Raw genomic sequence first — 27,344 nt, 5'->3', positions numbered from 1 at the left:
GCTTCATCTATACTCTATGATACTCCAAAATACTCCAAGTTACTCCAAGATACTTTACACTTTAATTAGAGGATAGTATAAGCCCAATTTTTTTAAATTACAAAATTAACTTATGAAACGAAAATAAAAAAAAATTCCACAAACAAACTTTTTAAAAAGCTGAAATATAACAAAGAATACTTTTAAAACTAAAATCGTAATTTTCGTTTTTTTGTATCAGAAAATTTATTTAAAAAATTCTTTTAGCATGTTTGTTAATACTGTTCTTTACTCGGTTCTAATACTTTTTTTTATACGGTTGGTTTCTATCCTGCATGCCATTTCTACCCTAGCCAGTTTTACGTTTGCCGAATACACGCCTAAAATAGATTCTTTATTTTAAATATACTTTATGATATTTAAATTTAGACAAACACCGTGAACTTTGTTAAAACGAGGATAAAATGCGGAAATTATCCATGGGTAAAGTGCGAATGATTCGATGTTTTGCCAACATCTCTAACAATAAAATACAACAATTAAATACACTACGTTCTGTTGTTGCTTGAAACGTTTTTTCGTTGGCAAGCTGACCACACTGCACAAGTTGATATAATATAGTTGGTATTTCCCCTTTTTCCATCTTAAACTAGTTTTTGAACACAATTTCTCTTAGTCACAGTACTGACTTCTGATTAGTCTAGACCACGATAGACGACCGCGATAGACGACGAATAACCACGAAAGATAAATACAAAATATTTCTACAATTTCAATTATAAACTAATTATGAAAAAAAATCACGCCCCTCATCCCTTTGGGTAGGATACTAAAGATAAAATTTCTTAAGAATTAGTTTCATTAGAATAGATTGGTTGAAGAATGCTTTCTAAGATAAATTCTATTTTGGTTTTTAAATGCGACTACAGCTAATTTTAGATTTGACAATTGACTTTGGCGCAAGTGCTTAGAATCTTGTCCGTTTTAGAGAATGAACTGGAGTAGTATACCAATTAAATAACTGACACAGTAGGTATACACGATTAAAAAAATATTTCCAAAGAAAGTAAAACTAATTAAAAAATTAATTGCAATTCCAGGCGCCAAATGAACGCATTTTTTCAGTATGTCTTGTTTTGCCAACAGGAACGTTGTCGGATAAACACATCAACACTTGAAATGCTTCTCTTTCTTAAATAAAAAATGATAAATTGAGCCGATAGAACTTAAACCGACTTTACTATTTTATATAAACCAATTATGCTCGATAAATTATGCATTTTAAATTACTAATTAAAGTTAATTATGCAAATTAACAAAGTGATAAAGAAATGTGTTGTTATATTTCATGTAATGTCCCTTTTAATTTGCCACGCCCTATAAGTTAAAGTTAACAAAAATTCACAATTTTTGATAATCCTAATACGCACCATTTTAAATTTCACCGAACTGGTTAGTTTTCAAGCAGGACTTTGGATGTAGACTTTTGTGGTGGGAACTTTGCAAACCATAAACTTTTTTCTTTGCAATAAACATTTTCATCTTCATGTGCAGTATACATTCTGTATTTTTTTATATAAATACGGATTTTGTAGGATATTTTAGACATTTGTGATTGACTTTATATAAAACTTTCCCCTCTTTTTTCACTGTACTTTCAAAAAGTATTGTAACAATTTTTGGTATTCAGCTAAAATCGCTTTGTTTTACCGTACTTTTAATTTTGTTTATGCCTGGTCTCACAAGTTTTTAAAAATTGAATTAGAAAACGCATGTTCATTATTTTAAAAATGTGACCGCTGCCAATTAGGAAAAGAGAAATCAAAAACATGGTTGATAAAGAATTTCCTAGTCTCATAAAAGTTTTCGTTAACTTTGTTGATACATTTAACAGTAATTCTATCAGCAAGGTATCTGGTTTTCATAAACTATTCACTTTTATTTGGTGTCTTTATCTACTAACATCTACATAGTGTATGTATATTTCAGTGTATTTCACTGTCAATAAGTAATCATGAAGCAGGAACAACTACTGTATATTTGCCAAATGTTTTAGCTGAATTAACCAATGAATTATTAATATTGACATAATTAAGTTGCATTTCATAAAATCAGTTTCCTTTGGGTAGTTAAAAATATATATCAGTGTAATAAAAATTAAAGTTTGCTCTTTTGCTTAATAAAAAGATATATATTGAAATTTACTCTTTTGCAAACAGCTTTTTAAAAAATTAAATATACAATAGTAGAATGAAAATATGCATTTGTGTAGAAAATCTAATAAAAATTTATGATAACCAGGTTTTATAACTTAAGATAGAATTTTAGTGTATCACTAGCTGATTTTCTTGTTGACTTTTATAAAATTGTTTCGTTAATTTTTATTTTGGATTTTTTGTAAATAAAAAGCTCTATTCAATTTAAAAGATTTAATCATATTTTAAAACATTAAAAAGATTATTTATCAGATATCTCTTGTTCATTTCTTGATTTTTTATCAGATATCTATCATTCTGTTTCTGTAAGTTGTTCTCTGCCTGTTGAAAATATCTCCTTTAGCGTCATTTTCTCTTTATCTCTTTTGAAAATAGATTTTACTCATTTTAAAATCCTTACAGAGCATTGTGATTAATTTTATGTTTAATATCTTAAATAATTTCAATAAATATTGGTTTGTTAAAATTGAAATACTTAAGCTTATTTACATATGTAGTTCAAAAAGATGTAGATATAGAAATAAAGAACTTTAAAATGTAGGTGAAATATAGATTAAGTAATATTTTATACAAATAAATTACCTAATTATTAGAATGTTGAAATTTTTTTTTTTTTATAAATTTAAAATGTACTTCTCTCTGTAAATTGTTTCTTTTACAATTTTTTAGATTAGTTTTAAGTTATACAATATGTTATTTAAGTAATTTCAAGTGATAAAAGCAGATATAAAATATGTATTGTATTAATTCTTTCAAGCTTTGTGTTTCTAGTTATAAATGATCTCAGATACCTTGTGTCTCATTTAACATAGCACTAAATTACTAACCTGTTTTTTGTACATTTTAAATGTGGAATAATCAACTTCTCAAGTAAATTGAAATAGTCTAACCAAATTTTTTTTATTGAGCAATTTTTTTAGTGAATGAGTTTTACACTTTTTAAAATATATTTCGCTTTTTTTAGGCTTTATCTTTAGCTACAACTAGTCCTCTGTCAAACAGCCAAGAAGATAAAGTTGCAGAAAATAGTATTGAATCTGTGCTCCCAACTAAGAACTACTACCAAATTTACGGAACATTAAAGAATAAAAATGATAAAAAACCTGATTGGGTTTATGAAATTTTTGAGGTAACTTTAAAAAGAGGTCCAAAAATGTTATTTAAAATTAGAGAAAATTTTATTTTATTAAATTATTGTTGCCATCTTATAATTAAGTATACATTTTATGGTTGAGGTTTTATAAGTTTTTGTGGCAAAAAATACCATATTACTGATGTGAAAATAAATTTGTTTATTGATTATAAATATTTTACTTGCTCTTTGTTGTCTTTTGAATTTTTCTCCATGATTTAATTGTTGTTTTTTTTTAGAATGAAACAAAAGAAGAATTACTATTGCAGCTGAAAACATGCGATGTTATTATCTATGATATTTTTTCTAGTTCATCTCAAGTTGAAGAAGCTGTATGGATGGTGACAGGTGATGATTAATCATAAATAATGATGATTAATCATAAATGATGATGATTAATAATTAACAATATTTAACTACCTTTTTATTTTAATGATGTTGATTTGCATTTTGCTTGGACATTTAGCTCTTACAACTGAAATTCCAACTTTCACTGCTCAAAAAGTTTTCATATGCATCTCCACAGTTCTTACATGGTCAAAGACAAAGCCAATAGATCCAGTGTGTTTACTAAGTTTTATCTTTGTTGTTTTAATGTTTTAAACTGAGAAATCCAGGTTGTATAGATAGCTCACATTTAGAAAAATGAATAAAACTATTACAATTTAAGGTTAAAATTTTTATTTTAAAACTTTTGCAATATTAGAAATATTATAAAAAATTTAGGGTATCCGAACCTTTTGAACTAAATGTGTATTTAAAAACAGGCTCATTGTTTCTCTATACTTTTTAGGAGGATCCAGAAATGCCATTTACAGAAGATGACTATAGGAAGAGAAGATCGCATCTAAACTATAAATCACATTTGAATTGTGAAAAATTAGTGATAAAAAGTGGCAAAGTGAATAAATCTATGTTTATGACATATGTTGTTATTGCTGGTCTTTTATATGGTTCAGGAGAAAACATCTTCCATTTCCTATTCAAGCAAGCATGGCTTGGAGGAGAGAAACCATTACCAATATTTGGTAGCGGGAAAAATATTCTTCCTATGATACATGTTAATGATTTATCTTCTGCTATTTGCAGCTTGTGTGAGCTAAAACCTAGTGTTCGATATTTGCTTGCTGTAGATGAATCAAAATCGTCACTCGAAGAAGTTACACGGGTAAAAAAAAAACTATTTTGTTAACAAATAAATGTTTACATTATAGTTTAATAATGATATATTTTAGAAAACAAAATGGGTTCATTTTTTTATAAAATTTCATATTCAGAATTTGAAGTTAGCCCTCTTTGCTTAAAGTTTTTATTTTTATCAGGAATCATTAAAGTTTGTGATGTTTTTTTTTTAATTCATCTGTTTTTTTTTGTAATTCATCTAAGATTTTTTTTTTTTAAAAATGTCTCTCTGTTTTTTATTATTCAAAAAACCATTGTTTAAATTCATATGAAAATAGTAAAAGATATGAATTTTATCATATTAATAATATTATCCTGATAGAATTCCTTTTTTAACTTATCTTAGGCCATCTCAAAAAACTTAGGTAATAAAAAAGTGGAATTTGTAAACATTGAAGATGCTCTACTTGACAGCAGCATAACTGTAAGTCATATGCTAATGATGATTGTAACAATAAGAGTAACTAAATAAATTACTGAAATTTGACTTTTTTTTTAAATTTGTTTTGTATAGCAGCTAGACTTTGATTTACTTTCTGTGAATTTACGTATGGATGCAACATTTATTAAAGAAAACATGAACATTGCATGGGTCTCAGAGGTAAAAGTGTTTCAATTATTGGTAAAAATATTTTTTCTTATTAGTTCTTTTTTAAATTCATTTTTTTTTTAATAGAATGGTTTGGTTGAAAATATTCATCAAGTTATTAAAGAGTTCAAGGCAACTCGCAGTTTAATGGTAGCCTATTGCTTATTTTAAAAAATAAAAATTCAGCAACTTCTTCAAAACTTTACTTTTAAAAGACTACATTCATCATCTATCATTCATCATCCATCATTCATCATTCAACATTCATCATTCACCATTCAATATTCATCATTCAATATTCATCATTCAACATTCATCATTCATCATTTAATATTCATCATTCAATATTCATCATTCAACATTCATCATTCATCATTCAACATTCATCATTCATCATTCAACATTCATCATCCAACATTTATCATTCATCATTCATCATTCAACATTCAACATTCAACATTTATCAAATAATGAAGTGATTAAAAAACGTATTTGTTTAACAAATTTATAAGAGATTTTTTACTCAAGAGAAAACAAAAGATGTTTATACATAATTCCTATAAAATTAACTACAAAATGTTTTACTTTTCAGCCCCTGCGTGCTTGTATTCTTGGTCCACCAGCAGTAGGCAAAACAACGGTAGCTAAACAGTTATGTGAGCACTATAAAATTCATCACATCAAGATTCAAGATGTCATAGAGGAATCCATAGGAAATCTTGTAGGCTTTATTATTTTTTTAACTTTAGCAAATCTGATTTTATTTTTAAAAAAGAAAGTGCAAATTGATAAAATCACAAAATAACCATTTAGTTAGTTTATTAAGTTGATTTTATATTTATTTGATTTCATTTAAAAGATTTCTTGAGATTTTAAATAAAGTTCCTTAAAGCACTGAAAAAATTTTTTAATTGTGTTTATCAAACCTGTAAAAGTTGTCATTATTTGTTGGATGTAAATAAAAAATCAAATTTTTTAATCTTTGAAGAAAACAATTGCAGCAAGGGCTGATAAAAATGAAGACGAAGATGAAGATGATGATTTGAGAGCACAAGATGCTGAGAAGTTGCTAAACGATATTGATGAGTGTAAAGTGAAGAACAATGGTAAACAAATATCATTTAACTGTTCCTATCATAGTTATCATAGTGAACAATACTTATGTTGTAATTAAAATTCTTCTATTTAATTACATAACAGCTATATAATATAGTAGTTAAATATAATTTTCTGTTCATAATAAATATTCACTGTCATAATAAACTGTTACTTTTGGTAGTAAGATTAGTCGGTGTTTATATTTTTTTGAATCTTTAACAAAACAAAAAAATCATTTAAAATTTATTTTAGATACTTACCTAGGCATAAAACTTTAACAGGTTATCAACTTTTCAATCATCATCTGTCATTTTAATCATCATCTGTCATTTCAATCATCATCATTTCTGCAGCTCAGAAAATATAAATTTCATCACTTAGTAAAAAATATTTTAAAAATTTAAATATCAAATTTTTTTAAAACATAAATTACAGTTTCTAAAGAATAATTATAACATTTACAATTTACTACAATACATTTATAAAAATATCAAATTTATTACTATTTGTTATTAAATAGTAATTTGTTTTATCTTATATGAATTACAACTGTATTAATTACCAGGGCATAAGGGTTTACTAACATTTTGGTGGTATAATGGTTTACTGTATCAATGATATGGATTTGATGTCGTTATAAAAGCAGGAAAAAGGGACTTAAAAAGCTCTTTACTTGTAAATAGCTTTTAGGAGAATAGCCCCTGAAAAGTTGGCACTTAGAAAAGCCCCCTTCCCATAGAAGAATGATGATTGATTGTCAATTTTTCTCAGGGTGGTTGTCTTTATAGTTTTGTTAGTAAAGCATGTTTTGGACCCATTATATTTACTGGATCATTGCAATCATTGGATATATATTGAAAATAGGTGGGGGGTAATATATTATGTAAAGAGCAACAAGATTTTTTTTAGGACGCCTGGATGATGAATTTATTGTGAGGTTTTATAAAGAAAAGTTAAGCTCAATGCCATGTCAAAATCAAGTAAGAAGAAGAGTTTCTTTTTTCAGCATGTTTTTCTCATGACTTAAAATTTAAAGCTGTTAAGAATAAATATTTGATTACCCTATTTTTTTCTCCTTAGGGTTACATACTCGATGGTTATCCAAAATCAATTGATCAAGCACGACTGTTATTTACAGGTATTAAGTGTTCTTAAGGCTTAATATATTCGAATGTTTTTCAAAAAATTAAAGTTAAAATTATATTATGTTAAATTATAAAATGTTTAATTCCCTAGTGCAAAGTCATTAGTTAAAATTCTAATGAGTTAACATTTATCAGTTCCTTTTATAGAATTCAGAATACATAAACAGTATAACAGTACTTAAATAGATCAATTATTTACATTGCCTTTAGTGGAAGAAAATCACGAGGATTTAAATGAAAACCAATCTATAGAGATTGATAAACCAGGTGCAAATGATTTATTTTTAAAATATAGGTACAGTGCTAAGTTATGTATAATTATGTTAATATATACAAGTATATGCATATATGTTATGCTAGTTATAGTATTATGAGCTTTTTTTTTCCTCACTTTTTGGTACTCACAGATTTTCTATAATTTAAATTTAACATATATTTTTTTCTATTAAAAGTGCCATCAGGCTTATAGTGTGTTAAAGTTTCTAAATTTATGATTTTTTTCTATTTAAGAATTCTTGATCTCGTTAAATGCTTATGATGAATTTCTTCGCAATCGAGTGATAAATCTACCTGAGTCTGTTGTAAGTGGCACTCATAACACTGAAGAAGGATGGCACCGTCGTTTAGCTGAATATCGTATTTTAAATACCGAAGAGGAGTCAGTATTAACCTACTTTGATGAGTTGGAAATTCATCCTGAATTCATTGGTAAACGATAATTTTTAAAATATAAATCCATTTTTGTTTTATTTTTGAAGTTAAAAAGATGCATAAATGTAGCTTTTATCTCATTTTCAATCTGAACTCTTTTAGACATTACTCAAGACTATTCATATGACATGGCACAGACAGTAGAAAAGATCATTAAAATTATGGGGAAACAACGCAACTATGGTAACTAAAGTGTTTTACTTTTGTGTGATAGTAAAAGTATCAGATACTAAATATTTATGGTTAAAAAGGTCAAAGCATGCAGCTTAACCATTGTCATTTTTGATTGCCACAAAGCTGTAAGCTATAAATTGCAAAAGGCTAAAAATTAAATTTAAAAAATTTTAAACATTAAAAAACTGGATCAGATCATGTAAAGCAAACCAAGCATATCTGTTTCACCAAATAACTCAAAGCTGTGTGAAAAATGCTGCTCAATGTTAGCACCTGAGCACATTTAAAAGACCTCTACTTCATTTGCTGTAACAAAATCTGGTTTTTCTTGCTATAAATCTGGGAAGCAATCAAGTTGAACAAGTGTTTTCAGGTAAATTAAAAAATAACATCGAAATTGACTGCATTTCAAAGTTACAGCCATTTTGAGGCTTATTAGCAGGACACCCAACAGCTACAACCAACAGGTGGAAACCTATTACTTGTAACTGTTAGATGGCTAGTATTACAATATTGTGAACATAACATATTAATGTATCATAGAATATTTGATCCCTTTAAAAAACTGACTGGATAAAAGTTTGTTGTGTGTTTACAAAAAGTAATTAAAAAAAGATTTGGATTTGGTTAAGTTTATAATCAGTGTTTTTTAGTGTACTTGTTATAAGTACCTGAGTTAGCAGATGTTGATAGCTGATTTAATAGCAACAATACTAAACCAAAAAAATAATAACACAAAAAATGCACGCTTTGCTGAGATCAGAGAGAAAACACACTACAACAAATAAATTCAATAGCCCTGCGTGTTTTCCTTCAAAGTATAGGGATCTGCATAATGAAATATCATGAAGATCTGACCAGCAATGACATTTACTTACCGAATGTTAATTAACACAACATATATCAGAGACTTCCAATTTTATTTTAGGAATGACATCAGAAGAAATGGAAGAAAAAAAGAGAAGAGAAAGTGAAAAAATGGTTCATTTTTATCATTTTCACTCACAAGCACAATATTTTAAATGACAATTGTCTCATGCGCTCATCTCATAAGAAAAATAATTATTGTTGTTTGTTCTTACATGAGTTGTGGTTATTGCACCTCAGTCCGACCCTTTTTAAATACTAATCATGTGTCTGTTTAGTTAGAAGAAATTTGTCATAAGAAAAAAGAGCGAGAAAGATTAGAGGCTGAAGAAGCAAGAGATCGGGCTAAGAAGCTAGAGGAGTGGGTAGGGATTTCCTTCAAATGTCTAACCGTTTATTTAAAAAAAGGTTTTATATATTGACAATGTCGAATTTTTTGTTTTAACTTTAGTCTACCGATCCAATTTTGTAGTAACTGTTAATAGCAAAAAAAATATGTTTAGAGATCTCAATTAAAAGAAATTAAACGACAAGAGCAAGAGATGCTCGAGACGCAGTCCATTCCTCTGCGTAATTACCTGATGAAACACGTTATGCCAACTTTAACCGAAGGATTAATTGAATGCTGCAAGCTAAGACCAGATGATCCTGTAGACTTTCTCGTGAGTATAATGTTATTATGAAGTTAGAATATTATTAGAAATACGACAGACAGTTATAATGCGCGTGTGCGATTTTGAGTAAAAGAAAGAGGATATTACAGGAAAGAATTTCGACATATATTGAAAGAGCATAGTCGTTACCTCAATTAGGTTAAACTGGAACTACTCAAAAGACAGTATATTTTTTCTTGTTTCATTATTAATTTTATTAATGTTTTTTATTCTTTCTTGCTCATAGAAAAAAATAATTAATACTTTGAAAGTGATTATTGATTCATTTGAGTTTTTACTTATTTATTTTTTTAGGTTCAAGATTCTATGTTTGTGATAAAACTTTACATTTTTTGATATTTTTAATTATTGCGTATTTTTTTTTTTTTTTTTTTAGGCTGAATTTCTCTTTGAGAAAAATCCACAAGTGAACCTGTAGTCTGTTTTCTTGTTGTGTTTACATCTTTGTAAATATTTTGTTTTATTTGTAAATTACGTTGGTTCATTGTTACAGTCCAGATATTTTTCTAATCATGTAAAAATTTCATATTTTTGAAATGGATAAATTTAACAGTGTTTTATTTATTTTATTGAGTTTTTATTTTCAAAAATAATTGTCTTTCGTTTTTTCATTTAAAACGTTTTTAAAACGTTGGGTTATTATCGGTACCCCCCGATTTGTCTCTTTGTTGCTTCACTATTTTCTAGAACGATTATTTTCAAGGTATGAAAAATTACTAAGAAAAGAATTTTCAATGTTGTTTTACTTCTCTGATCTTATTGAAAAAAAATTTCCTTTTTTCTACCCAACACACGACAGTTTCGAAATGGTACTTAATTGTGGGCATGCACATTAACAAATATTTTTTTCAGTTACATTTTCAAAAAGGCGTGTTAACGCAAAAAAGCTTTTTAAACCCGTGATTTGGTAACTTAATTTACATATTTTCTTATAACAATATGGCGTAATGGACTCGTTATGGTATGTTTTACAGAAGTAACTCATCAATGCTTCAATGGCTCCTTAGTCCAAAAAAAAGCAAATAAAAGAATGGTGTTTCCATATGCTTAGTATAAAAGTTCGTTATCACCAACGATAAAAACTCAAACTTTTTTTTGGACTAAAAATAATTCGTCTCAAAAAGAGTTTTCTGTTAGTTGATATTACATTAAAAGCTTCATGATAAAGACAACCTAGTCAAGTAGATTTTGCTTTATAACATACGATGCAGCATACAATCCGTGCTATAGTATTATTTTCTTTTAATAAAAACACATCAGCAAAAGTTGTATCAACCCACTTTGTAGTTTTTTTAAAAATCTGAGTCTGCAATAACTTATAACCTATACAGTTTTCTTCATGTCATTTTTTAAGCCCATCGTTCTTAACTGTATAATTTAATTTGCATTCCTCATTGCAACCTGAGAGAATGTGCTCTACCATCCGTGTTACATTAACAGAATTTAAAATTGTATATAATTGGATATGCTGTTCACAAGTAATACATTTTGTTTCTGTTTCCAATTTTCTTTAATCTTTCTCATCAAACACACTGAGCCAAAAGAATGTTAAAACTCTTTTAGCACAAGTGGAAAGTACATGATGTTATTACATAACTTGCATATACATAAGTTTAAATGAGGATTTGATATAGGATAACAATTGCATTTAAATGCGATGTTGGTTTCAGTATATTACCAAATAACCTATTTGGTAAAATAATGAAACGATCGACCTGGTCGTTCCTTATGGTCCTCTCCAATAAAATTCCATGAAAAATGGTCGACCAGGTTTAATTCTTTTCACATTCCTTCCAAAATCTTGAAAAAAAAAAAAAAAAAAAATTGGGGGAAACAAAAACATTTAAGAAACTTAGTTAAAAACACATAGTAATGGCAAGTCAACTGTTTTAATATTGATGCTTGAAGCTTTTTCAATATTTCTCAAAATGGTAGAGTATCCCCTAACCATTTTTTGTGGGTGAAACTTATTGTCAATACATGTGTTTACATAAAATGAATTCTCTATTTTTTCAGAATATTTTTATTCACACCAACTAAGTATTTTATTATAGGTCTAGAGTTACCTTTAAAAAAAGAACAATAAAATGAAGAGAGAAAAAAAATTTACTTTCAACTACATATAACATTGCATGAATAACGAAACTGCCCTAAATGCCATCGTACGAACGAACCATCGACGATAAATCGGAATGAATTATCTTCACCCAACACAATCCAACACAGGTTCACAAAATATTTCGAAATTTAAATAACATTCACTCAGGAGTGTTCTACTTAAATGATGATTATGGAATTTTAACTTAAATCAATTTTTGGGTTCTTTTGAGCTTTTTTTTAAATAAACATGCTTTACACAACCCCCTTACAAAAATAAAAAAAAATTCTTGTGAAAAATCACATATATATATATGTTATCGAGAGTAAGAAAAACCATATATTTATTTTCTGTAAACATGCCTCACCAAACTCTAAATCAACTATTGTTTCTGAAGATTTTTATTTCTTTAAATATAATGTAAACAGTTGCCACCATTATGAATATAAATCTTGGCCTGGGAAATAGTTTTTCTGAGTGGACTTAAACTTAAAATATCATGCAAAACTCATAAGAAGCTGCAAGAGAAGAATTTAAGAGTTGCGTCTACTAATCCATCGTAAATATTCTAGAAGCAATATCAGCAACTAACCAATTCACTCCATCGAGAAGTTTCAGACCGGTAACAGCACTGCATCCAAGAATTTGCCAATGATGACTTTTTATAGAATCTAGTTCCAGGACCTAAACTTTAACGCTCACAAAAAAAAGTGAAACGAACAAAAATTGTGAGTGAATCTAAAAAAACTATTAAGCTATTAAAACAGTATAGCTTCATAAAGCATACCTCTTTGATTTCCTCGGCAGTCAAAGCGCCATCTAAATCTTGCTTGTTTGCGAACACGAGAAGAGTTGCGCCAGATAACCTCTAAACAAATTAGGTTAATAAAGTTTAAAAAACACTCACGCTTTAAAGAAGATGCTTGACCTATTTAAAGTTTACCTCTTCCGCAAGTAGCGTCTTCAACTCCTTTTTACAATCTTCTAACCTCCATTTATCTGCACTATCCACTACCCACACCAATCCGTCGGTACATTCAAAATAGTTACGCCAGTAGGACCGTAAAGATTTCTGACCTCCGACATCCCAAATGTTTAACTTGAACCTTGAGTTTTTAGCAGGTTTTAAAACCAATTAAAGTTTATTTACATTTTCGTAGCTTTTCTTAGCAGAGCACTTTTAACTTAAAATTAAATAACCTTGAAACGACGTAAAGAAATGTTTACCAAACTATTAAAACTATAAACTATTACTTATAACTATAAACTATTTTAACAAAACTATATAAACTTAAAACTAAATAAACTTGAAACGACGCAAAAAATATTTTTACCAAACTATTGAAAATCTACTTACTGATTGTGTTCCAAAGTTTTTATGTTAAAGCCAAGTGTGGGAGATATAGTATCAATCTCTTCACCGTTGAACTTTTTCAAAATTGTTGTTTTGCCAGCATTATCAAGTCCTCTTTTAATTGAAAGATGAGTCAAGATTTTTAATACATCTATGATGAATTTTATTACTATGTATATGATATTATGTACGTTATTAATATCAAATTAATGTTGTACATCATTATATCAAATTAAAGATCAAACTAATATGATGTAATTAGCGTTAAATGAAACAAAATTTTAATTCCTTATTTTTGGTCCAATCAAAAGATACAGCATAAGTATTCTCATTTCCTTTTCTTTTTCTTTCATCTTTTTCAAAATTGTCATCAATCCCATATTTATTATTTTTCTAAAAAAAGAAGTAACAAAAATGGCGAGATTATAGATATATGTAAGTAGGTATATGATTTATGTAAGTAGTTATATGATATATGTAAGTAGTTATATGATATATATAAGTGGGTATATGATTATAGATGCATGTGATATTTATATGACAACTGTTAGAAAAAACAAGAACCATCGAAGGGAAAAACAAAATACGGTCAGGTTACCAAAAATAAATTTAAAATATGCCAATGGCAAAAGGATGTAGGACAAACTCCATGAAAGACCAAAAACCTTCTACTGAAAAAACTTAACTAAAAATTTAAAAATTATAAAAAAAATTAAACAATAATGTAAAGAATTTTTATCAGTACAGCAGAGAAAAACAAGAGTTATGAGTTGATTGCTGCTTGTTGTTATCATTCAACAATCGTAAAAGATCGTTAACTTAAATTTGTTTAAAAAAAAGGGCTTTGCAACTTATGCGTTTTCTGTGTAACTTGAGCGCGTTTTTTGTTTATTTTAAAATCGATGAAATAAAATCTTATTGCGAACAAAATTTAACGCGTATGGCGAGAATCGATGACAATAAAACTTATTACAAATAAAATGTAACGACAATAATTTTAAAACAAAACTTTGAAAGCTCGTTTAATATGTCTTTGTAATAAAAATTACAGTTTTTGAAAATGTTTAAACAGAATATTAAAAAATATCTTTTTTTACAATATATATTTTCTAACAATAAGTTAATTTGTAATATTATGTACATGTAAAATTAGAACAAAAATCGTTAAAAACCTCATCACTTCCACAAAGGCTGCATCTCATAACAACAACAAAAAAAATAGGAAGAATTGCTGCTCTTCGATTCCTCAAAGCCCAGTGCAATTTATGATAAAAACGGTAATAAAAAAAACTCAGAGTAAAATAATAGCAACATGAGTAAAGTCTGCAAGATGAATTTTATTGTTATTCAAACAAACTAAAATTTAAAAAAAAAAAACATTCGAAAGGATGCAATGTTCTACAAGTCGAAGGTCTCTTTAGATTTATTACTTTTATAAGGTTTTCTTGCAACAATTCAATTATTAATGCGAATATATTCATACTTGGTGAAGCATTGTTAACTGGAAGCTTCCTCAAATATTCTCTAATCAATGCTAAACTGACGACAATATCATTTGAGGTGCATGTATTTGATACAGAGATAGATTTAGTGGTATTTTTCTTGACCAATCAGGAGGCTCCTTTAGGGTTCCTAATCATGTACATTTTATAGCGTCTGAACCTTAAGCAAAAGAATGAGAGAAAAAATCTATAATAATTAATGGAATGATAAAAATAAAAGATCAAATTTTATATAAATAATGTTAAACTTTACATAAATGTAATAAATATAACAGCTTTTTTTAAAAAAAATACAACTTTCAAATTTAATTTAAAAAAAAACAACAAAAAAACAAAACATGAATAATAATACCGTGACTCAATCTTGGTGTTCCTTCTACCTATTTGAGGAGGTTTTGGCAGATGACTGGAAGAAGAAAGATCATCACAACCACTATCACTGATAAGGGAGTCACTACAATATTTATGGTTATACTCCTTGCAATATTTATCATTACACATTTTGGTTTTTCCTTGGTTGATTTTTTCTGCATGCCCATATTCAAAATGTCCATTACTTTTATAGTTTCCATTTCTTCTTTCATAATAATCAAGAGAGCATGCACTATCTTTGCCAGCTGGCAGATCATCTTTTTTATTGTGTTTTTTAAGGTTGATTCGAACATTTAATGGTGTGGTTTGTTGGTTGTTGGTGTGTGCAATTTGTTGATTGTTTTGTGTAGCTATTTTTTTGTAAGATTCATACATTGACTTTGTGTCCTGGTATATATTGTTAGAGGTTGGATTTGACATTTTTACTTCACTTTTTCCATTACCATTTATATTTTCCTTTTCACTTAAAAACTGTTCAAATTCTTCTTCTAAATAATTTATGCTTTCAGTTTTCTCAGCAACAAACTTATTGGGAGTTACTCTTTGATTTAAAGAGACAGATTCATTTTTATCAAAAACATCTTGAACATTAGAACGATATTTAAAACGTTTGAGTTTTATTTTTAAACTTTCTTCTCCAGTGTCACCAAGTAAGCTTTGTCTTGAAGGCATGCTTTCAGAGCAGGCAGAAGATATGTTGCCAACATAATCAATCTTATCTCCAAACACACGATCAATTGAGTTTGTAACAGCTATATGCCTATTGTGTAAATATTCTGAACTATTATAGCGTTTTATTGCAGAATCTAGAATGTTTGAATCCAAACAATGCATGGACTGACTTAATGTCTTGCAGCTAATCATGGGACTGTTGTAATCTGCTTCATTTTTTTTAGATTTCTTTTTGTTAAGACTCCCAGTGCTTCCCATCAATTTGGATTTCGCTTTTGTGCGCATATCTCCATAAATGCTACTAAAATAGTTTATGACTCCTCGAGTTTTTTTTCTTGAATCATCCTCATTGGCTTGGTTATCTTCAGAAGATGACTGAAGATTTTGTAAACTAACTGACTTTCTAAGATAAGAACTGGGAGGCTTCTTCACAATTACATCAAACTCTTGAAATATGCCACTTTCATTTAAAGTACACCCAACATTTTGCTTTTTGCCATTTTTATCTCCAGCAACCTGTTGCTGTTTTTCTTTTTTAAAATTGTTATCTTCGTCAAAACTATCTTTGCTTCGACTAACAAACTTCTCAGTATTTTCATAAAATACACCCTGATGGTTTACCATCTTATGTTTTACCTTGTTTTCAGATTCTTTGTCATGGATATCAGAATTGAAGTTTTCTTGTGATTTTTGCTGGTATTCAGTCTTTAAACCAGTTTGAGTAATTTTTTCATCCATTTTACAATCAATACTTTTATTTATATTTTTATCTTGTAGATAAGATTTTTCAGAGTCAACTGCAGTGTTCACTAATGGAGTGTTAACTAATATTTTTGGACTCATTTCAGCTGAATTATTTTTTAAACTCAGTTCTGTAGATTTTTTTTTATCACTAATAGCCTCACCTGATTTTAAGTTCACATCAGGTTGTTTTTTGTCATTAAGTTCATTTAAAATATTTATTGCATCGTTATGAGTTTCACTTTTATTCTCTGTATTGCTGAGCTGCTTCATAAGTTTCTCAATTATTGTTTCATGATTTTGTTGGTGTTGTTGATTCAAAGAAATATTTTTATCTTCTTTTGCATCATTGCTAACTGCATTAAACTTGGCACTGAAATTGTCTGTCGAGTTTTTCATGCTTTGATTCGATTTCGGATCACAAGCTTCAAGATTCTTTTTATTTTCACTTTTGTTTTGATCTGAGAGCTTTGAATTGTTTTGCATAGAACTAGAATTCTTTGCATCATCTTTGTTACTGTTACTCTCATTATCTTGAGGGGACAACTTGTTTAGAGAAACACCTTTGTTTGAGATTACAACAGATTTGTTCATTTTTTGCTTATCTATGGTACCATTTGGTTTAGCAAAGTCTTTGTAGCGAGTATCAGTCAAAATATTCTCTTTCATCGCTTGTAAGAAAGCCTTTGGTAATTTAACTGGTGCAGCTGCCTCCTAAAGAATAAGTATTATATAGAAGTATTTTTAAAGATTTATGTCAATAAGACTCATAAAATCAATACTCTGACATGATAACTTTTATTTCATTACTTAAATCCAATAAAATCTATAAGAACCTTTTTGTTAATAACTTCAGGTGGTCGCCCCTCAGGAACTTGTACATTTATAACATTATCTTCTTCATCAAATTGCAGGCTATCATCTCCCATAGGAAGTGCAGTATTAGATCGTGGTAAATCTGAAGGATTGTTTAATGCCTGGTCTGGTTTCAAACCATGTGGTGTTACTTGATATCGGGATGTACTTGTGGTATTAGTTGTAGTAGTTGATCCCTCAGTTGAAGTTTTTTCCCAGTCATATGGGTCAGTTGGCCGAATTCCTCTCTTATTAAGGGCAGCTTGACAACACCCTCGTAGTTTCTAAGTAGGAAGCAGTGTTCATTTATCTTAACATGCTTTATCAACTTCTTCATAAAGCATTATTTAATTATTTTTTAGAAATTGATTTTTATGCTTGTACAAGTAAAATACTACTTTAAAAACAAACATTTTAGCTTACATCATAATCTGGCCTGTCAGCATATTTTAGACTTTGGATGTGCTGAAGAAAAATTTTGAATTCTGAAGGCATGTGTTTTAATAAAAGTTCATGGTCATAAGCTTTTTTAAAGTTACCAACTTCCTCCTAAATTAAAATATACTTTAAATTTAAAAAAGAAACAGAATTTTGATGATATAAATTGCCATCTTCATTATGAAAAATGATTCCAAAACTAGTTTTAACATACACACTAGAAACTCACAGTAGGAATAACTTTTTTCTCATATAAGTTTACCTTTTCCTTATATTTGCGCCATGGCAAACTTCCTTGTGAAAACTCAACTAGCATATAAAACACAGACCAGAGATCATCTCGTCGAGACATCTCCTGTAAAAAAATAAATAACTTGGTTCATCTTTAGAATTGTTAGTTATTTAAGAAGAGCTAAAATTTCCTAATTGTCTAAGACCATAATCTAACATGTTCACATAAACATCCTAAGAAGATCACATAAACATCCTAAGAAGATCACATAAACATCCTAAGAAGATCACATAAACATCCTAAGAAGATAAGAAGGTTTCTTTAAGCCTAACAGATACCTTTTGGTTAACTAGATTTTTTGAGTTTTTTTTTTTTTTTTTTTTTTTTTTTCAGTTATATACTTTCTTCATTTTATTCCATTGAAAAGATTTATTTTATTCAATTTATTTCTTATTTAACTATCTTATAAAAAGAATTTACAATAGGAAATTGGACCTTATTTTCATGAGCAGTTATAGCAGCATAACGGACAGTACCACGGAATCCAGCTACTGTGCGAGGCTTAAAAAAAAGGTTTTTTAATACAATATAGCTTATGTAACCCTAATTGGTAAACGTAATATACTAAAACTTCAATATAAAAAACAAACAAGTACATGTAAAAGTCAACTCACAGCCCTGACATTGCCTTCATTATTCACATATTGTCTTGCTAAACCATAATCTAACATGTAAACAGTTCTGCAAGTATTCTTATTATTACCCATTGCAAAGTTTGACTGAAATGATATAATTTAGATTGAATTTCAAGACTTCAAATTAATAATTATTTTAAATATTACAACCAGTAACTCCCAATATCTGTAAAAAGAAATTAACATAACAGGAAAGAAAAATAAGATGAAATTCCGTAACTTAAACCTTAGAGCTTGAATCTAGCAACTTTGCAGTAAGATGCTAGATACAAGATGGGTTAGCTAGCATTTAGAAGTGGCTTTATAATCAGTCTTTCTAAAGTTGAAATTTGTATTAAAAAAATTATACAAGATAAATATGTACCGGTTTGACATCTCTATGAAGAAATCCACAATCATGAATTGCTTCTATTCCATTAAGCACCTGTATACCCAACCTAAGCATAGTACCCATTGAAAATGCCCCTCTTGTTTGACTGCGCCGTAGTTCTGCAAGATTTTGCCCAACCAAAGCCATTACAACATAGTTGAAACGATCATTACGGCCACATGCAATAAAATGAGTAACATGATCCCGCCCTTAATCAAAATTTGTTAAAGTTAAACACAAGAGAGTAATTTCAGTTAAGAAAATGTAACTTCACATGAATATCTATATCATATATGAAATTTTGAAGTTTAATTGGTAAAGCAGCATTTTTTTAGATTTAATAAGAATTATATAATATTTTTAAAAAAGAATTAACTTTTTTAAAAATTAAGCAACTTTCCCCAAATACATTATTACATTTTAATACTCTTTTATTATTTAACTAACATTCATTTACAATTAGGATTTAGAAGGGCTTATAAACAAATAACTTAAAGATTCAAGTGACTTTTACTTTTTAGAACAACCACAATACTAAAACACTAAAAATTTAAAATTTCAGGAATGATAAATAATAATTTAAACAACTTATCAAAGAAAATGTTTGATAGTAATAATTTCTTATGAATCTAAACCTTGAAGTTTCTTTAACACAGCTACTTCCATCTTCAGTACTTGCTTAGATGTGTTAGCTGCCTCGAGCTTTAGTGCAACCATTTCTTGGGTAACTGTGTCATGACCTTGATATATCTCACCTAAATTAGATGTATAAGTTTTATTTAATGATTTGAAACAGACATAATAACAAGCAGCAACATGTAGGTGTATGCTAAAAATTAGTACTTTTCTTCACCGCTGATTGTTATTGATCGCAGATTGCATAACACATACTATTTACTAGAAAGATCTGAATTATAGATAGATGTTTCATAACAATCAAACCAAATTGCTTTATAGCTGCTGGTGTAAATGTAAATTTAAACAAGAATTTTTTTTAGTTTCTGATTGTTACTAATGAAATTACAATATTAAATATCTAGTTAAAGGATTGTAAAGCTACAGTTGTAGAGATTACTTTAAAAGATCATTAACCCTAAATGACTTTTTTTTTTTGTGAATTGAACTTTGTTTCAAACTTTTAACTTTTACATTCATTAGATTGATGATCTAATGGATTGCTGAAGTAAAAGTATTTGAGTTTCATAACTTTTTTTGTTTTTAAAGTTTAAGATTGTTTTATCAAAAGCAGAAAATCATAACAAACTAAATACTTACCAAATCCTCCTCCACCAATCTTTTTAACCTATTAGAAAAAATAACAACTTTAAATATATAGTAATTAGAACTAAACTATAAAAAAGTTTACAGAAAAAGTTTAAAAAATTTAAAAGAGTTGCATACAACTTTCCATCTTTGTTTCACATATTCACCAACTTGAAGAAGATCACTCTGTTCTTCCATCTAGTAGTTTTTTATATTACTTATCTTTTCTTTCTTATCATTTCTTGATGATGCTTTGATTATCATATTATGAACAACTTAAGTTTAACTTACTAAAAAAAAGTTGCAAGTAAAATACTTAGAATGCTCAATAAGTTAACGACAAATTGAACAGGATTATGGCTATTAACATTTTCTGTGTATTAAATAAGCTTAACTCATTTCATAAACAGAATAAGCTTCCATAACACACACTAACAGCATAAACAATTTTAATTTAATTTTACAACAAAAATAAGATAAAATCAGGTAAGTAAATTATTATTGTATAATGTGAAGTGCTACAGCATACTCCATGTTTTATTATGGATGCTAACTACAGATGTCTATGGCAGTATAGTTAAAGATCTTATATTCATCAACTTTAATAAAATAATAATTAAAATTTTGAATGTTTATAGACTTTAAAGATAAATTACTACTAAATTTTCTTGACAAAATTGTCTCTAAAGAGATAACCTATTGTTGGCAAAATACAAAACAAAACAAGTCATTAAGTTTCACGGAGGCCGAATCAGGAAATATTACAAAACAAAGTAACTCATTGATGATTTTACGGAAGCCAAAATGTTTATTTTATCTGATGGAAACAAGTTGATACTTAACTACAGACCAACAGGTCGCAATTTTTTTAATTCTAATTGAGACGCGACCAATTATCCGGTTTATGATCAAAATTAAAGCAGAGTTGTGAACCTTGTTTCTTAAAGATACCAAATCACAAATAGCCAATTTTTCAGGAAACAAAAAAATCTATTGGTTATTCGGCGTGTTTTGAAACGAGTTAACTGATTAATAAGGGATGATCATTTGATATAAAGTATATCAAGTCACGTGTACAATTAGGTTTCAGGAATGCTGTCATCTGTAATCTAAATTTTTTTGGATTTGGGAACAAGGTTCTTGAAGGGAAAGATTATACTAGTTATCTTTATAGCCGATGATACTTGTCGTTTAAGATCAATAAACTGATATCAGTTTTTTTTTATCACCAACGCATATTAGTTATATCTTAAAGTTTTCATACATTTTTTCTAAATAACTACTTTTTCCAGGCTAAAGAAATTGTGTTTAAATAGAAAAACTAATTCAAATTTTTGCATAGATTGCTATGGTTTATAGCAATTGCTTTATGCATTTCACGCTTTCTTCGCCAATAAGGGGAGACCAAATTTCTTTGTAAACAAGAAACAACGTTATAAAAGCCAATGTGTATAACTTAAGTAATCATTCTGAGGTTCAAGACACAACCATTAAAAAGAAGGTTTTTTAATGTGAACTTCAATTGTTTGTTTTTTTTAAATTATGAATGCCGAACATGCCTGGTTAATGTTATTGGATGTACTATTCAACTATAGTTAAACACGTGACAATTCAAGTTAAACACATGACAATTAAACATGTAACAGGTCTTGTTGAGTAGCAGTAGGTTCCAATTATGTTTTTTTTTAATTAATTTTACAATTGAATTTTATTGTTGATTTAATTAAATTCAAAAGAACTCTTAAAGTAAAGAGGGGTAACGTGACATCTTAAAGTAGAATGCACTGTCGTCAGGGAAACGTTTATTGAACATAAATTTGTATTTCATGAAGATAACAACTCCACTCTTCGAATTGTCGCTTCAATCGCAGTTTAAATATCATCGAGTAGCCATGGGTTATCGAGAACAAACCATTTGTACCAAACTTCAGAATCAAAATTTGATTTTTGGAAAATGCTACAAGTTTCATGCAGTGAGATTTGAAATCAAAATTCAACAACAACATTCAACAACAACATTCAACAACAACATTCAACAACAACATTCAACAACATTAAAATCAAAATTCTTGGAAGTTTGATGGAAAAAATGCCATGTTTAAATGAATTAGAATTTATTGCCAAACTATTTTGAAACTAAATTGGTTTTATACTAAAAAATTAAATGATCATTATTTGTAAAAGTATATAAATTTAAAAAGTGTATTAAACGATTTTTGTGTTGAGAAAATTTGAATTTTCGTGGCGGACTCTTTTTGGAAGGTAGTGAAAGTGACAACCCCTCTGCTTCTAGAGTGCAACTGAAACTAATCTGTACATTAAACAGCAACGATGACGATTTAAATGATAAGTTCACTGTGATATCACATCCAATAGCGAAGTCTTTATTTAAGGCGCATTCTATGGTATCACAGCAGTATGATATCACAGCAGAGCAATATACCAAATTGCTTAAGCAAGCTTGGTCATAACTATGAAGAAGACGGTAATAAAGAAGACATTGATGAAAAAATAAAAAAGATGGCGATAGTTTTGAAACTAATAAAATTAATCCAATTGAAGCAATCAACAAGCTGCTACTTCAAGATGATACATGTAAGCGTAATAAGCAATAAAGAAAGAGAGCCTCGATCAGAGAGAATATGGAAAAAAGAGAAACAATTAAAAAAATTCAAAGTTCAATAAGAATTTTTTTTTTTCAAATCCAAGGTATAATTTTTTAGGTATTTCACCAAAGAAATTATGTTTTTTTAATTAATTAATTAATGCCTTTTTTTTTTCTATCACTAAGATAACCTCTATACATTTGATGCTCTAAATGCAAAATATAGAGCTAATATATATGCTATATATAATATGATATATAATATATATGCTATAAATGCAAAATAATTCATTGTTTTTGCTGGTAAATGATGACAGGGGTTGTGGAACAAGAGATCAAAATAGGAAAGAGTAAATTGCAATTAGCAAAAATTGAACATTCAATATTATTATTTTTTCTATTCTGCAATATTCGCCAGGCACCGATTAGTGGCACACAATATAAATTATTCAATTTCCAATATGTCATCCACATCAAACAAATAAAGTCAAAACCAAGTTGAATGGAGATACTGTTGTAATGAGAGAATTTTACTCAAGCTGTGTGCCTTCGTTCATTTTTTGAAAAATGTCATCTGCCTCTGAAAACTCTAACTTTGCTATTGTACATGTGATGCTTAGATTTACACAGGTAAAAGTCATTCGAGGGCTTCGCCTCTCCAGAAAATCCGTTATAGATTGGTGCAATTTTATGATTGGAATTTGTGAGCACAGTTTAGAAGAAAATCCACATTAATTTGGAGGCTCAAATGAGAATGGAGATCCTGTAGATGTTGAGATTGACAATTTGAAACATTTTGACCGTAAATATCATCGTGGTCAAATGGAGTCATTTGATTTTTGGAGCGTGACATTTTTTGATTTTGAATGGCTTGACATTCGGGATACTACCTCATTTTTATGGCTTTTATGGTATTGTTTTAAGCGTCTTATTCGTTTTTTAAAGATAAAAATAGTTTTTAAAAAAATATTGAAAATGATGATTATAATAAATAAGTGTAGATTAAAAGATTAAGCTCGAATAAAAATAATTTTTACTTATTACTGAAGCTAATTATTTTAACAAGTTTATTTTAATTAGTTTAACAAGTTTAGTAAAATTACTTTATTTACTTAACCAAACCAATTTTTTTTGTCTGTAATATTCCCTTCATTAAACATTTCTTTAAGGCAATTTTTTTCTTCTTCTTTTACTAAACTCGGATATCAAAACAAATGTTTGGATGATATCTGTGGATGATATCTGTGGATGATATCTGTGGATGATATCTGTGGTGCAACTGTTTTTTTTTTTTCTTTCTTTCGAGAATTATCTAACCTTGTGTAAATGCAAAAAAAAAAAAAATTATGACACGAAGATTTAAGTTTTTCGACTTTCCTTCTGATAAGGAGATCAATGGCGTAGGTATAACAAATAACAATGAAAAATAAGTTCCGAACTTGTTCGAGATTTTTTTTTATTTAGGAACTCAAAATAATGTCAAGTAACCATACCATAATATCATTTGAAACATTAACATATTTTATCACAAAAAAGAAGTAACTGAAAGTAGGAATAAAATTACTAAAACAATAAAAGATAAACTTTATGTGTAACCTTATCTTCACTACTGAAGAATCTTCATACAACGCTATAAGAACGAAAACATACTATTAAAATTCAAATAAACGAAACAGGACTTGTTTGAATATAGTTGGTGTAAGAAATAGGATTCTTGTTTTTTTTTCTTGAGTATTTATTTCATTAACTTTGCAACTAATAATAATAAAAAAAAAATTGGTTTGATAAATTTGACCTTTGAAAGTTGAAAATTAGAATGAAAACATTGTAATATTCGCACGATAGTGACTGTTCTTAGAGATGTGATTTTTCTAAAGGTGTAAGATGGGACAAGCAAATAACTTATGATTTATGATTTGATATTTTTTTCCATCAACAAATTCTAATACTGTATGTTTGTAAAGTGCGGGTGATTGATGGTACGCGCCATGTATGAGATATTTACAGTTTGCATTTTACCTTTTTAAACAATAAAGTGCGGGTAATTGATGGTACGCGCCATGTATGAGAATATTTACAGTGTGCATATTTACTTTTTTAAACAATAACGTTAATTTCCTTTATTCAAAACGTCCTTATTTTGATGTATAACATGTTGTAGAGTGATTATTGCGCATTACAGAACTAAACCTGATATTTATGGGTTATCCAGCGAGTCCCTTCCAGGAAGGATAAGCTACCATGGAAGGAGAAATTGTTTTTGTGTGTGATTTATTGCAAAAAAAACTCGCTCTTCTTTTTTTTGCTGTACTTTATTTGACATGATTTCTCACCATTAGAGAACATGAATTCGTGTAAAATTTTGGTGAAAAAGTCGTTCGTTTTTTTTCCTTCTTCTGTGAATAAATCACTTCTAAAGCATGTTTTTCTCGTAATTGTACTATTCTGCTGATGTACAATAACCTTCAAATGAAAATAAAGGTACTGTAAGTGTTAGAAAATTCGGCATTTTAGACATGGCATTTATTTGTCATTTTGAAATATTGGTGACGTCACCGTCCATAACAAACAGGATAAAAAACGCCGATAGAACGTCGAGGGCAAAAGAGGTGTCCGAAAGAGGACAGATAAACATTTCTAAGAAAATGTTTTGATTTAAAGATCAAGGGAAATTGTTAAGAGTTTTTAGAAAAACAGATAGTGTAAATTTCTTAATTATACTTTTCCACTATTTTTAGTTTTTCAACTAGATGAAAAAATTCAATGGTTTTCCTTCTCTGTGTTTGTTAGCACAGAGTATAACTAATTTTAAAACTTTGATTTTTCTATTTGTTTATTTAGAAGTTGCTTTAAAAAGTAAGTTAAGTAAATTTAGACTGTTCTGGGCATGGGTGTGCACTAGAAATATATTTACTCCTAAAAACACACCTACTGGATAAATCGTTTACATTATGTTTACCAATAAATTATAAGAAAAATTTAAAATTAAAAAAAAATTGTTTCTCTACAATTGTAATCCTGAAAACTCCCATAGCCAATGCTGTTTCTGAAAATGTAAGACTTTCAAAGAAAATAGCCCTTGAAAAAATTTATTCTGATCCGACATAAACCCAAAAAGCCAATAAAGCCTTTATCTTTCCATCCATTTCCCTCTTCCTCCTTTAAACTATAATGACATATAATAATCTCTTAAAATTAACTGTTATTTTTTACTTTGGAAATACACAATCATGGCTGTGTAAAGTTATTAATTGGAATAAAGCCATATTTAAAGGAGAAAGTTACAACAAAAAATTAATCGAATAATAAAGCTCCTTAATTTCTGTCGAATTTAAGTAATAATTGCTTCAATAATCCTATAAAACTACAGTTCATAAATGTTTAAAAATAATCAAAACTACTACTATTCTGTACTTTTTCCATAATTTGTTAAACTTTCTTTATAAGAAATATGATTTTTAAAAAAATGTACATATTTTTTAAACAGTGACAAATTTCATTGTGTGTTTGTTAATATGACTTTTTTTTTTGCATATGTTAAGGTTTTTTTCTTTTTTTAAAGGAGTTTATAAATATATAAAATATAGTAAGGTTAATTAAAACAATGGCTTCATACATATCAAGTGTTTATTTGATTAACAAAGCTGGTGGTTTGGTTTACCAGCGTGACAATTGGTTAAATGAAATAGAGACAGAAAAAACATTTGGATACCCTCTTGGGTTTGTGTTAAAAGAAATTGATGATAAAGTTGTTGTTACATTTGGGGAGAAAGATGGTATCAAGGTTGGGTATTCATTATTATCTGTAAATGGACAAAATGTCAATGGAAAAATGCTTGCAGATGGAACATCAATTTTAAAGCATCTAAGCAATGAGAATAACTTTCCAATTTCTTTAAAGTTTGGTAAACCAAAGTTAAGTACTAATGAGAGAATTATGTTGGCCTCTATGTTTCATTCATTGTTTGCTATATCTTGTAAATTATCACCTGTGGAAAAATCATCTGGAATTGAAGTTATGGAAACTAATTCATTTAAACTTCATTGTTTCCAGTCTATTACAGGTGTGAAGTTCTTAGTCCTGACAAACACTCGAGTGTCGAATATGGATGCTTTTTTAAAAAAGATGTATGAGATATACTCAGACTTTGCTCTAAAGAATCCCTTCTATTCTTTAGAGATGCCTATTCGTTGTGATTTATTTGATACTGCGTTGCAGAAGCTAATTGAACAAACTGAAAAAAGTTTAGCACATGGCCTAGGAGTCACTTAATCGTTCTTTTTGATTTTTTTTTTTTTCAATATTTAGAAGTTAAGGACAGTATTTTTTAATCAAGAAATTCATAGCAAAGTTTATAATAAAGTTAATCATTTATACTT

General features: G+C 28.3%; 4 protein-coding genes across 6 annotated transcripts; 2 read left to right on the top strand and 2 right to left on the bottom strand.

The window, feature by feature from the left end:
• The first annotated feature begins 1,732 nt into the window (after positions 1-1,732).
• On the top strand, positions 1,733-10,331 carry LOC145182509 (adenylate kinase 7-like). Its single transcript, XM_090083849.1, has 19 exons — positions 1,733-1,889; positions 3,160-3,324; positions 3,567-3,675; positions 3,794-3,888; positions 4,121-4,495; positions 4,856-4,933; positions 5,024-5,110; positions 5,186-5,248; positions 5,691-5,819; positions 6,087-6,204; positions 7,106-7,176; positions 7,277-7,334; positions 7,552-7,608; positions 7,852-8,049; positions 8,155-8,235; positions 9,155-9,207; positions 9,372-9,458; positions 9,597-9,755; positions 10,144-10,331. Exons 1-19 carry the CDS (start codon positions 1,809-1,811, stop codon positions 10,183-10,185), a joined length of 2,106 nt encoding a protein of 701 aa, XP_089939975.1. The 5' UTR covers positions 1,733-1,808; the 3' UTR covers positions 10,186-10,331.
• Positions 10,332-12,079: 1,748 nt separating this feature from the next.
• LOC145182524 (ADP-ribosylation factor-like protein 2) lies at positions 12,080-13,643 on the bottom strand. Of its 2 annotated transcripts, none has more exons than XM_090083851.1 (5): positions 13,535-13,643; positions 13,223-13,333; positions 12,809-12,971; positions 12,653-12,733; positions 12,080-12,554 (listed from the first exon to the last, which is right to left on the bottom strand). In XM_090083851.1, exons 1-5 carry the CDS (start codon positions 13,597-13,599, stop codon positions 12,537-12,539), a joined length of 438 nt encoding a protein of 145 aa, XP_089939977.1. In that variant the 5' UTR covers positions 13,600-13,643; the 3' UTR covers positions 12,080-12,536. The 2 variants fall into 2 exon arrangements, with proteins under 2 accessions (XP_089939977.1, XP_089939976.1); XM_090083850.1 differs by having other exon boundaries at positions 12,080-12,549.
• A 571-nt stretch (positions 13,644-14,214) lies between these two features.
• On the bottom strand, positions 14,215-20,682 carry LOC145182504 (uncharacterized). Of its 2 annotated transcripts, none has more exons than XM_080057656.2 (11): positions 20,498-20,682; positions 20,372-20,399; positions 19,732-19,851; positions 19,091-19,305; positions 18,706-18,810; positions 18,527-18,592; positions 18,062-18,154; positions 17,785-17,910; positions 17,343-17,645; positions 15,074-17,220; positions 14,215-14,881 (listed from the first exon to the last, which is right to left on the bottom strand). In XM_080057656.2, exons 1-11 carry the CDS (start codon positions 20,555-20,557, stop codon positions 14,830-14,832), a joined length of 3,315 nt encoding a protein of 1,104 aa, XP_079913782.2. In that variant the 5' UTR covers positions 20,558-20,682; the 3' UTR covers positions 14,215-14,829. The 2 variants fall into 2 exon arrangements, with proteins under 2 accessions (XP_079913782.2, XP_079913783.2); XM_080057657.2 differs by having other exon boundaries at positions 14,582-14,875.
• A 5,886-nt stretch (positions 20,683-26,568) lies between these two features.
• On the top strand, positions 26,569-27,339 carry LOC145182521 (trafficking protein particle complex subunit 4-like). The gene has a single exon (XM_080057679.2). It carries the CDS (start codon positions 26,569-26,571, stop codon positions 27,235-27,237), a length of 669 nt encoding a protein of 222 aa, XP_079913805.2. The 3' UTR covers positions 27,238-27,339.
• Positions 27,340-27,344: the final 5 nt, after the last annotated feature.

The sequence above is a fragment of the Hydra viridissima genome, unplaced genomic scaffold (genome assembly GCF_058129835.1).
Source record: "Hydra viridissima isolate aposymbiotic clone 2 unplaced genomic scaffold, HvirCarnegie_v1 scaffold_4, whole genome shotgun sequence".
Taxonomy (NCBI): Eukaryota; Metazoa; Cnidaria; class Hydrozoa; order Anthoathecata; family Hydridae; genus Hydra; species Hydra viridissima.
The sequence above is the reverse complement of the archived record's forward strand: the minus strand, read 5'-3'. Positions and strand labels throughout refer to the sequence as shown.

Coding starts and splice junctions, on each gene's coding strand:
- LOC145182509 (XM_090083849.1), top strand. CDS start 1,809: ATGGTTGATAAAGAATTTCCTAGTCTCATAAAAGTTTTCGTTAACTTT. Junction 3,676..3,793: donor AGCTGTATGGATGGTGACAG/GTGATGATTAAT, acceptor TTGGACATTTAG/CTCTTACAACTGAAATTCCA. Junction 4,934..5,023: donor TACTTGACAGCAGCATAACT/GTAAGTCATATG, acceptor TGTTTTGTATAG/CAGCTAGACTTTGATTTACT.
- LOC145182524 (XM_090083850.1), bottom strand. CDS start 13,599: ATGGGATTGATGACAATTTTGAAAAAGATGAAAGAAAAAGAAAAGGAA. Junction 13,334..13,534: donor GAAATGAGAATACTTATGCT/GTATCTTTTGAT, acceptor TTCAATTAAAAG/AGGACTTGATAATGCTGGCA. Junction 12,734..12,808: donor AGACGCTACTTGCGGAAGAG/GTAAACTTTAAA, acceptor TAATTTGTTTAG/AGGTTATCTGGCGCAACTCT.
- LOC145182504 (XM_080057656.2), bottom strand. CDS start 20,557: ATGGAAGAACAGAGTGATCTTCTTCAAGTTGGTGAATATGTGAAACAA. Junction 18,593..18,705: donor ATGAAGGCAATGTCAGGGCT/GTGAGTTGACTT, acceptor CTTTTTTTTAAG/CCTCGCACAGTAGCTGGATT. Junction 17,646..17,784: donor CTGACAGGCCAGATTATGAT/GTAAGCTAAAAT, acceptor CTTCCTACTTAG/AAACTACGAGGGTGTTGTCA.
- LOC145182521 (XM_080057679.2), top strand. CDS start 26,569: ATGGCTTCATACATATCAAGTGTTTATTTGATTAACAAAGCTGGTGGT.